General features: G+C 30.1%; 1 protein-coding gene across 3 annotated transcripts; it reads left to right on the forward strand.

The window, feature by feature from the left end:
* Positions 1–5,557: 5,557 nt before the first annotated feature.
* Positions 5,558–10,657, forward strand: LOC103497882 (lipase-like). Of its 3 annotated transcripts, XM_008460266.3 has the most exons (12): positions 5,558–5,703; positions 5,796–5,878; positions 5,957–6,027; positions 6,224–6,309; positions 6,975–7,040; positions 7,197–7,244; positions 7,338–7,405; positions 7,860–7,932; positions 8,021–8,182; positions 8,595–8,789; positions 8,967–9,061; positions 10,227–10,657. In XM_008460266.3, exons 2-12 carry the CDS (start codon positions 5,871–5,873, stop codon positions 10,423–10,425), a joined length of 1,071 nt encoding a protein of 356 aa, XP_008458488.2. In that variant the 5' UTR covers positions 5,558–5,703; positions 5,796–5,870; the 3' UTR covers positions 10,426–10,657. The 3 variants fall into 3 exon arrangements, with proteins under 3 accessions (XP_008458488.2, XP_050947812.1, XP_008458490.2); XM_051091855.1 differs by lacking the exon at positions 5,957–6,027; XM_008460268.2 differs by lacking the exons at positions 5,558–5,703; positions 5,796–5,878 and adding an exon at positions 6,804–6,862 and having other exon boundaries at positions 5,991–6,027.
* The last annotated feature ends 1,686 nt before the right edge of the window (positions 10,658–12,343 follow it).

The raw sequence follows: 12,343 nt of genomic DNA on the forward strand, positions 1-12,343 counted from the left end.
AAAATCGAATAATTATCCAACAAATACTTAGACTATTTTTACCTTTATCGAGAAATCATATTATTTATATAATGTGGGGTTACATTCATTAATGTAACGTAATTAATTAAGATTTAGACATTGGTGTGACACAATTAATTAATACTCAGCCATCTTGGAATTCTATCTATATTCAATTGGCCCTTGGACACAAGTGCTAAATAAGATATTGATTTTATCCCTCTTTAAAAATTGCATAATAAATCTATGAACTTTTTGATTTTGTATTTCTTTAATTAAAAACTTTATAAATAATTAAATTTTTAATTTAATGTTCCATAAGGATTTGACATATAGTCTTAAAATTTGAACTTTAAGAAAATAATAAATAACAAAGACTTTAATCCTCCATTTTCATATAAATTACGTTTGATATATTTGTTTTTTAAATAAGCCATTGGTTAACTTATTAAATACATAGAATATATTATAAAATGGAAGGTTTGTAAATTTTTTAAAAAATATAATAAAATTTCAAATTATATCGATGATAGACACAGGTAGTTCTAAAATTTTGTTATGTTTTGTAAACGAAATTGACATACTTTACGTATATGTGGTCAATAAAATACAAAACAATGAAAGGAAATAGTAAGATGAGGAAAAATTGCAACCATTGAGTTTGACGAGGAATGAGTCATAGCAAATTGACACATAAGAAATTGACACACTTTTCACGTGGTGGGAAAATATGGTTTTCTTCCAAATAATCTATAATATAAATTTTAGGATGAGTATTTGTATTTGTTGTTTGATAATTAAAATTAACACTAACTCAATTGATGATAGAATTGTCTTCTTTTCTCGTTCATTGTAATTCTTTAATTTAAATTTGTGATGGTATCATATAGAAAATAAAAATGTATAGTATTTCTATATAAGATGTGTACAACTTTCTTTGAAGCTTGGATGAGTAATAATTAGAATTATTTCCGTCAATTATATAACATTTTTCTACGTTTCTAATTGACCTTGACTAATTCACTAAATACAGTGTCGATTGTTGGCTGACATATTATAAGTTAATCATTGTGTTTAACGTTGGTGGACGACTTAAGATGTTGTATATATAGAAGTCAATCTACGTAAGAAGTCGTTTTTTTTAATCCAAAATGAATTTTATTTTTAGTACAAGAATCGAGAAATGGGAGATCGAACCTCCTACCTCTTAGATGGAAGACCAAAATTGATTGTATTAAGCAATAACTAAATATAAATTATTATAATTGATATTCATCAATACCAAATAATGCAGATTATTTGTAAAAATGGGTATTTTATAGACTAGGAATGCTTTGAATTTCTTTCAAAATAACGAGATATATATAGAGAGAGAGAGAGATAAATATATGTACATTTATTTGGTTTATTTTTATGAAATATGAATGTCTAAAAAACCATAAATAAGACAAGAAGGACAACGAAAATTATAACTATTTTAAATGATCAAATTTGAAGAGTCAAATGAATTACTTTGACCCACTTGAACAAAATTCATATATAAAGTTTGACTTTAGTTGATTTTGTATACGTAGTAACGTCAACTCAACATTTTTGTAACTATTTGTTTTAAAACATATAAGTCAAATTTTGAAAATAAATAAACTTTTAATTTAAAGAATGCAACTCAAGATTTGAAATAGAATTAACTTTTAAGAAGTATCAAGAAGAAAAAATTATGTTAATTTAGTGTTGGTTTAGTATTTATTTTGCTTTTTAAAAAGTAAGTAGGTTTTCTCTCTCCTCTTTCTAATATTTAAATTTTTAAACAATAGGAAGAACAAATCCTAATTTTTTTAAGACGGATTTTTGTAGTTTTTAAATAATGATTGAATTTGAGAATACTAGCAAAATCTAAACAACAAGACAGGTAAGTTTTAGTGCATGTTATGTGTGTGGTTTTTAAATGGTTTTGATCAATTTTTTAATGTTCGAAAATCATATTCAAACAAAAACAAAAATTAAAATTAAAATGTTTGACAACAACTTACGATAATTTTCAATTGTTTTTCTTAAGAATTTTTTTAGTCAATCTAAGTACATCTTTAATCACTTAAAACTTGTTTAATATTAAATTTTGCATTTTATGAGAATGTTTCAAAACGAAAATGGAAATTAGAAATATAATTTTAACTATTTTAAAATTAAGGACAAAAGTGATTTTATAAGTTTTGTTGTAAAAGTCAAATAGATATTTAAAATAGGAAAATATCATGAGTAGAAAAGTAAAAATTATCAACAAAATATTAAAGAAAACTTAAGTAACCAAAATATAACAAAAAACAAAATTAATTTTATGGTGTATTTTAAAAAATATAATAAAGAGGTAAAATATATACATTAAATAATTTCAAAATCGAAAAAAACCTATAGGCTCAGCATGGAAAATAAAAAGAATGTCCCATTGTCGTAAACAAACAAGGTTATATTTGATGCATGACCGTTTAGATTAATATTCTAAGGTCAATTTCCATTTTTAAAAGTGAAACAACCATTTTAACATATCAAAAGGGGATTTTTTTATAATGATTGAGAATGTACGAATTATGTCAATTTAAATATAGTTTAGAATTTGGTCGTTTTAGTTTATGCTTCGTTTGCTATTTATTTTTCCAACCATACAATTCCAATCTAATCAACTCAAGTATTTTTTTTGTTCTAACAATCGTTGTTTACTCTATGGTTTTTTCACTAACATTATTTTCTACGGTATGTGTAGTTAGAAAATCGAACATCTAACTTTAAAGTTTGTTATATTATGTTAGTTGAATAATGCTTATTTTGATTTTTTTTTTACCAACGTTTGCTTAATGGTATTAATAGTAGGGATTGTATAAAATCTAACTTCAAAATTATATTGTTTGTAGATTAAACAAAGGGAAGAAAAATACATTTTTAATCCAGATATTTGTTAGCATTTCTTCTTTTTTGTCTTAAGTTTAAAAAAATGTACATTTTTACTCCAAAATTTTGAGTATTGTTTGAACTTGAATTTTCAAAATTTATACTTTATTTTTTGACATTTTTATCCTATGCTCGCTTTTAGCTCTCACTGTTAGACTTGTACTAGTTAAGTTAAAATAATTAATTTCGCTTTCTCTGGTTATTCATTATTGTTAAAATTAAATGTGAACTTCAAATACCTAACAGAAACTAAAGTTGCTAGTGGTAATTTTGGACCAAAACGATAAATTTATTTAATAGAGAAGAAAGAAAATGATGACTAGTACAAGATCATAACATGCCAAGGGAGGGAAGTTAAGCATAAAAAAATCCAACTCACTGGTCTTAGCCTTCGAACCTAGTTGGCCCAGTGGGCATGAATTAGACTTTTGCATGAGACGTACGAGCCAAAGAATCCTATATAGGATTCGATTGTGTTATCAGATAGATAGATAGCTTCTTGAAGAAAATAGGAGAAGAATTGGACAACATTCCCTAATATAATAATTATAATTCTATACGAGATAATTGTAATCCTACACTTAAATTCCCTAGATTTTACCTTTTGTTCCTCTTTATTTTAAACATCAAAGCGTGCGTCACAAGCATTGTATTAACGTATATGTGATATTTATTATTTTGTTTGCAAACCATAATCTTGAGGTAATACGTGTTTCTTTTAAACATCAAAGCGTGCGTGACAAGCATTGTATTAACGTATATGTGATATTTATTATTTTGTTTGCAAACCATAATCTTGAGGTAATACGTGTTTCTTTTGTCAATTTTCAACTTCAGTAAAATTCATTAATTATATATGTACACATACATATATACATATTCCATTTGAGATTAATTTTCAATGTATATATATATTAAAAAAAAGTCAAGAAGAAGGCAAGCCATGTACCCTTCGACTGTTATTTAATTAAAATTTTATGATACTAGCAATAATTTGAAATGAAAATTAAAAAAAAAATTACAAATATAGTAAAATTTTAAACAATAAATTGATTTTGAGTTAATAAGTACATATTTTTGTAGTTATTTCAACTCTCGAAATCACCCTATTTTTGAGTCTCTATTTTCAACCGAAGTTCCAACCACTATCCTTTATCAAGTTCCACTTTTATTCTAACATTATGATGAAATTATTTAAAAGAATACGAGCATTTTAGAAATGAATAACACCACTTATATATATCAATTACTTTGTAAATAATATATTATGCAATTTATCGTATTTTATTTGGATTTTTAAATCTCTTATTACTCGTCATTCATATTTAAAAAAATTATAAAAAATTATCAAAAAATAAAATATTTACACTTCATACAAAAATGTTAGTGATACCAATTTTTCTTTTTCTTTTTATGATTTTGTTTTATAAAGCATAAATAATTTATGAATTTTATCTATTTTAGAAAACTTAAAAAAGGCAAAAAAAGAAAAAAAAAAAAAAAGAAAAGAAATGCCAAAGAATACCTAATAAAAAATTAAAGAAAGGAAAAAGACAAGAACGGAGCTGGCCCCTGAAGCATTATCCACATGGACAGTACAGTTGTCGGTTGACACGTGTGATGTTCAAGTGATAGCCACAAAAATAAGAATGTCGTAATTACCGAAGCAACTTCGGGGCAATTTAGCCATATTCATTTTATTTTATTTAGCAAAACAATTTATGCATTTTCCTCTTAGTTGCGTAAACTTTCTTAAGGAAGAAATTCCAAAAATAATATATAAATTAAAAGTTTATTTATAAAAATTGAGACTTGTGCACGATTTTGTTATATTTATATTATTGATCGAATATGAAATTTTATTATATTTTTTTAAGAATTTTTTTAAAAATATAATAAAACGACAAAATATTTAACAATTTTGGAAAAAGAAAAAATTCACAATCTACGATAAAAAATACAAAAAATGTCTTGTCAACCATGTCGTAAACAATATATTTGGTACACGTCAATTTATTTTTTCAGTTATATGGTTTAATTTGGTTATATTATATTTTAATTTGCTTATAGATTTGGACGTCTAATCGTTTGTTTTTCTTTCAAAATTTGGTACGGCTAAACGAAAATTTTCAAAATTCTTTAGTAGATTATCGTTTATTTCTTTCAAGATTTTTTGGTACACGATCGTTTAGATCTGACTAAATGAATTTTTTCTTAATTCTTTTGTAGACCATCGTTTATTTATTCTTTATATACGATTTTTTAAATTCTGTTACTCTAATCTAAATGAAGAAGAGAAAAATTGGTTACTCTAATCTAAATGAATAAGGAGGATAAAAAGAAGAAATAATTACAGTATATAAAAAAATAAAGATGGAAGAATAAACTTACGATATTCAACACTGTATATATTATTTTAGTAAAATCTACCTTTTTCTTTTTATCCATTTTGCTATATGTTTAAGAATGTGATGGTATTCTACTTTAAAAAATGTTTAACAAATAAAGTTAGAAATATATATTGATTTAAAAATAAAATATTTTATATTTGGTAATATTTTTTCATGAAGTTTTTTCATTTAATTTATTTAATTTTAACTTGTTTCCCTCGTGTTCTATTTTGACAAAGTTCTTTCACTGAGACTTCCGGGGACGCCAAGCAAACTCTCTCTCCGGAAATTAATCGCATCTTCTTCGTATATTTTCACCAGAAATGGCGAAGAAAATCTTCGCCGGAGCTCCGATCACGTTGACTAGAAGGCAATAGTCTTATCTATCCCGTTTCTCACTCTCCAATATGTTATTCTTCTCGATTTCTACCGTTCCTGATTGATTACTGAATGTTTTCTCAGATCATTGAAGCTACTTCTGAAGCCCTAAAATTAGGATCGGGTAGATTTTACTATTGAAAAATTGTTGTAATCAATATGAAGAGGTATATGTTCACTGTTCCTTCAGGTCAATATTGTGGAATGTTCTCTCAAATTCGATTTCTAATTCTCTGTCTTTCCAGATGTATGGAAATTCGTGGATGGTTGATATTGTTCTTCTTTGCTTTATTGTTAGTCTTCTCTGTTGGAAGTGGTGAGGCTGCAGTTTATGCTCTTTTTTTGACATTTCACACATGCAATTTGAGTTAATTGAGCAGTGGTTGTGAAATTTGTTCTAGTTTTGCCGTTTTGAGGAATAGTTTCATAAAATTAGAATACATTGTAATTTTACTTTTAATGGAGCTTAATTTTAGTTAGTCTACTCACTGGAATCTTTTTTTCAAACGTAGAGCCGAAGTTGATGGAGTACGAGACAAATAGTTCATATGTTTACAACCATACTTTTGCCCTTGTCATGGTTGAATATGCTGCTGCAGTAAGTTCGCTTCACCACCCTAACACAGAGATAGAAAATTCACTCTTTCTCTAGTTTGTCTTAGAAGGGTAGTTTCTATTGTCTATCTATTGATAAAAACCAAGAGTTTTAAAGTATTGGTATAGTTAAATTGACCATAACTGATCATCCTTAACTTTTGAGTCAATTGGTGGTTTAACATGGTATACTTGTAGGACTTTCTGAATTCCTATAATGTCATTTTATCCCATGGTATATTGATTTCAACTTGTTAGACTTTCTATAAATCTTCAAACCTACCGGTAAGGGCGAATGTTGAGTTATTGATATAAGTAAATTTATTGTAACTCATTAGCTTTTAAACTTTTGGGTTGATTGGTGAGCTAACCTAGCAATACAATTCTCTCTCTCTCTCTCTCTCTCTCTCTCTCTCTCTCTCTCTCTCTCTCGTTAAGATAGTGAAGAAGTATGTACTTGTATTAAAATTTCCCCAACACATTCTTATGATAACCTAGACTGGAGGTCCAGGGGGCAACACATTTGTCGGTTCTAGCCGTTTCTGCTTGAAACTTAGGTTAGCTTTATTGAAATTCTCTAAACTGACTAACAGTTGCTTGTTACGAATGTTGGGCAATGCTGTTTTCATGTGAGATCTAACCAAGTCTAAAAACCCCTTCATTGTTCAGGTTTACATTTCTGATATGACAGCATTGTTTACGTGGACATGTTCAAGATGCCATGGCCTTACTGAGGTACTTGGAAAGATGAAATGGTTTATCGCTAATAAGTTTCAGCACCTGATACAAGAATTACTGTATCATGGTTTTCATTTCTAAAATATGTTATCCAGCCTCTTCACCTGTCCTGTTGAAGTTTTTGGCATCGATGCTTATTTTCCTTTGATGCAGGGATTTGAAGTTGTGCAGCTGGTTGTAGATGTTGAAAGTTGCCTGCAGGTGAATAGTTAATGGCATGTATTCCTGAGCAAACAGCCTTTTATTTTACTTTCTATACGTTGTATCCATGGTTGATATCATGATTTTCGACAGTCATATGTTGGAGTGGCAAAGGATCCACAAGCTGTTATAATTGCATTCAGAGGAACACGGGGAACTAGGTACAGTTCTATAAGATTTTTCTCTTTAAGTATTACTCTTCTGGAGCTTAAGTAGCTCAAAACGCGATCAAGAAATTTTCACTGTTTTTTGTTTTCTGGTCAAGCTATTCGCTTGGTCAAGTGCAATAATTTATATTCACTGGCTGTAGCCCAGAGAAGTCTGCACGCAAATGTTATCCAACTATGCTAGTTTCTTAACTCATCTGTGTTGTTAATGGGTCTTTTTACTGCTTTGAACACTGAATTTCCTTCTGTTCTAAACTGATTTCTTTGGTAATGATCAATCATTATACGTTGGCTGCTTGATTTTTATTATTACTGTTATTTTGAAAAATGCTACGCATTGTCTGCAAAGATGAACATATTTGATATGATTTTTTATTTTTACTTTTATTTTTTTGTTTGTTAATATTCTCTCCTCGACTTTAAACCAATAGATTAACCAACTTTGCAGCATACAGAATTGGATAGAAGATTTATTCTGGAAGCAGCTAGATTTAGATTATCCTGGAATGCCAGGAGCAAAGGTTTGTAGTGTTTGAAGCTCCCTTGGTCTGTAATTATTCTGAAGGATTTAAGTACATTACTTTTTTTTTTAATCTGCCATCATGTTAGGTGCATAGTGGATTTTATCGTGCTTATCACTGTACAACAATACGCCCTGCAATTTTAAATGCAGTTAAAAAAGCAAAGGAAGCTTATGGGGATCTCGACATTATTGTGACGGGGCATTCAATGGGGGGAGCAATTGCTGCCTTTTGTGCTCTTGATCTTATAGTAAGTGAGTTAAGGGTTGCAAGAAATCTTTTCATTCTTCAAGAACATTTTTGATATCTTGCTTGAAAATATCTATACTGGCCAATATTTTGAACTGTGGAATGAGTACTGTTCATGCTCATTTGCATATTTTAATTTCAACTTGTAGTAGTATGGAAAAAATGAATAGAATTCTAGATTCTATGTTCACTGGCTTTGTCAATTGTTTATTCTAAGCCTTTTTCCCTCTCTCTGGTTATCCTTGTGAAATGGAGGTCATTTTAAATCGGCTAGATGTTGTAAATCTTGAAAATCACCTGTTATGATCTCCTCGGGCTTAACATCTTCAAGTTTTAGTGCCATCTTTGTTTAGTTTTGGATGTTTATGGATTTTATTAATTACCTTATAGTGGAGTATTTACTTCTTCCTCAGGTCAATCATAATGCCACAAATGTTCAAGTTGTGACATTTGGCCAACCTCGCATCGGCAATGCAGCTTTTGCTTCATACTACAGCAAACATTTGCCGAAGACTACACGAGTCACACATGGACATGATATTGTGCCCCATTTGCCTCCTTACTTTTCCATGTTGCGCCGGAAAACATACCACCACTTCCCAACAGAGGTACTGATTTGCATATAACTCAAATAAGTGAATTAAGAATAATTTTGCTAAAAAATGGATTACTATTTGAGTGAATTAAGAATAATTTTGCTAAAAAATGGATTACTTAGATGATAGATCTAGAGTCTAATAACCTCTTCTTTTTCTAGATGAACAGACATATTTTCTCTTTTGCAGGTATGGCTTCAGGATACTACATCTAAATTGAAGTGTCTTGCCCACAACTACGAGACAGTCTGTGATGATTCTGGTGAAGATCCAGACTGTAGCAGGTAAATCTTTCAGACTTTGGCTCAATGTAGTAGTAAAACTCAAGGTTAAAATATCATTTTGGTCCCTATACTTCTAATTGTTCAATGCCAGTCCTCGAACTTTCAATAAACCTTAAAAATGATTCCTTCTATTGAATTAGATTAGAAAATAACGAGAGTTGGCAAAACAATAATAGTAAAGAAAAATGTGAATAAAACCATCCTCTCTTTCTTCTTCATCTTCATCTTCTTCCTCAAACTTTTCCTCTTCGCCTTCTTTCTGGGCACGGTTTGGTTTTAATTTTCACTCTGACCACCAGAATCAATGGAACTGCCTCTGCTCAGAATTTGGGATTTCTCAACTTCACCCTCAATGAAAACCCCAACCACCACAAAGCAGTTCGTTCAGCATTCTAGCCTAGAGTTTCAGTAACTTTAATTTTCGTTGAGTTGAGAGTTTGATTACTTTGTCCTCCCAAAATACCCAGTTATCAAATCGATGTGGTTCATCACTGAAGTAATGGTCGGTGATTCCTCTTCATTTGTTTCGTGGAAATGATTTTAGTAATCTGACCGCGGACCACAGGAAGAAAGCAAGGATAGGAGGGGAAGAGAGAGAAACCAATTTTTTAAATCATATTTCACTTCTTCTTCTTCTTTTTGCCAACTCACCTTATTTTTTATTCTAATTTAATGCCTAGGACCATTTTTAGTTTTATTGAAAGTTCAGGGACTAAAATTGAACATTTAAAAGTACAAGGATCGAAATTATATTTTAACCCAAACTTTAATGCCGTTGTTCAAACCATAAAAAAAAAATTCATATCCAACTAATAATCAATTATTTGGCTTTATGCTTTAGAAAACCGAAATGACTGAAAAAGAGAGTTCAACCCTTCTAAATCAACCTAGTTCCATCGATTTTGTCAATGTTTTCAGTTTTGTGAAGCATCCTTAGTCTCTTTAAAATAACTTGTTTGGTTGAATTATATATGTCTTCCCTGCGTGTCTTGATGGTGTTGAAATGTGTGGCAAAAAATTTCACGTTGATGAGTGATGAACTTCAGCTACAAGCTGATCACAATATATCATAATTATGTGGGAAGAAGCAATGAGATAGCACAACAATATATTACAACTATGCGATCTTAAAAACTTGTGCGATATTTTGGACCTTTGAATGCAGATCTGTAGTGGGAAACAGCATTCAGGACCATTTATCCTATTATGGGGTGGACTTCCCTACGGATGATCCTGGAACATGTTGGATCGTGATGGATCCACTGCTTGTCGAGTATGAATCGATTGATTCAGAAGGTAATGTCGTGTTGCTCAAGAATCCTTCTACTCCTATTACTCAGGCACGAATCGCGGTGGGAAAATGAAATAAATTGGTTCTGAGTAAGGTGTTTACACTGAAAGAATTGCTGAGCAAGGAGGTCAGCTTTCCATTTCTTCTCATCTGAGTATATATATTATATTTTCTCCTCTCAATAATTGTCAAAACCTTGTAAGTATTGAAATGTTTGGTGCCTTCATTCTTGATGAATCACCACTTTATGTCTGGTCTGTATATATATTTTATGAGGTGATTAATGTGATTCATATTATGTCGCATCTCTGTTTCTTCAGCTCATAGAACCATATTGTCTTGTTGAATGTGAGTAAAATCATGCTTATTCATGAAAAATGAGGAAACTTTAATCGTCATTAGGTTTTCACTGTCATAGAAGGTTAATGCTTAAATTGGGCAAAAAAAAAAAAAAAAAAAAAAACCCTCACTTGACCTTCATTTGGCCTGCATCTGCTTCAGAAGACGTGATTTGTTTGCCGTGCCCAACCCTAAAATTAGTTCAAGGGTTAGGGTGCAAGAAGAGTTTAGAGAAGGAGAATCGAGTTATACCAAGTCATAATGATGAACTAGAATATTCCCGACTTCCTCCTTGAATTAGGATGATTAAATTCTCCCATTTCTCACTAGGTCAAGTTATGCACCTCGATCTTTAGGCCATTAAAGTCCACCTCGACACCTTGGTGGTCCTTGTCCAAGGCCTATTTGGTCATAGAAGTTAGTTTTGCAGACATGATGAACCTCGGTTATGCCCATCTTGAGGTCATTATGCAACTATTAATAATCTAAGGAGTGTTGGAATGAACGAAGAATCGAGGACTAAATGAAAATAGGATTATGAAGCTTGAAAATAGGGGTTGGATTAAAAACCTCGAGAAGAGATTGTATTTGAAACAAATCATATAAGTCTATTCTACTATGAGCCCCAAGCAACCCTTAGTTTCATGATCGTCTAAATTCACTTCGAACATTTAGTTGTTCACTCCCAAATTGAGATTCTTGGTTCATACAAAAATTTGCTCATACCAGACATTTAATAATTCAAATTGGGAGTACTAAGATCTTAATTCGAACTATCTTATACTTTTCACCTCTCTTCTTCCTCACTAGATTATTTTAGACATTTAATTCAGTCTTTCACACCTCGAATTAATAATTCAAGTAACGTTAAGAGTGATCAACCCAAACCTTTTGGAGTCGAAGCTACTATTTTATTTTATTTTTCCATGAGTATGGAAATTTGTTTAATTCACACTTAACACGATTTCTTATGACTACATTTAGTATGAGTGACCAAGGCTATCTAAGCCTTTTGTGCTCAAACGAATTCTTAGGCTTTACTCGCCATTTACATTAATGAATTAATTTGCACTTTGTCCTACCCCGTGGGTGACCGTTGAAAATGATAACTCTATGTTTAGATATTGAAAATGACCAAAATTTGAGGATATTTTCATCAATAGGTTGTAATGTGATTTCCGACCTAAAATACACTTTTTTGAGGCAAGTTGAATAATATTTTACATATTTGCTAGATATTTCTAAATTCGGAGAGAGATATATTCATTATAATTGCAATAATTAGTTGAGATTCATTTCTTTTGTATTTGGAGAGAGAAACGAGCTTATAATCATTTTTTTTTTCTATCTACGCATCTACTATGGTCCTTTTGAATTTCACATTCTTTTTTGGCTCTTTTTTCAATATTCTATTGTTTATTTGGAATGTTTCAAACAAATATGTGAAATAGTGTATTAGTACAACTAGTTTAAATTACTAGAATCCATTCAATGGAAGTTTATTTTCTATCTTTGATGGTTTGGCTTTGGCATATAGTTTCTTTTTAGTTCATTGTTATTTTAAATATAACTAAATATTCTAACTAGCCACGATATGTAAATAAAATATCAACTTTACTATTCATAAATTTCATATGGTCAGAAATTCCAAA

This window comes from Cucumis melo, chromosome 11 (assembly GCF_025177605.1).
Source record: "Cucumis melo cultivar AY chromosome 11, USDA_Cmelo_AY_1.0, whole genome shotgun sequence".
Classification (NCBI taxonomy): Eukaryota; Viridiplantae; Streptophyta; class Magnoliopsida; order Cucurbitales; family Cucurbitaceae; genus Cucumis; species Cucumis melo.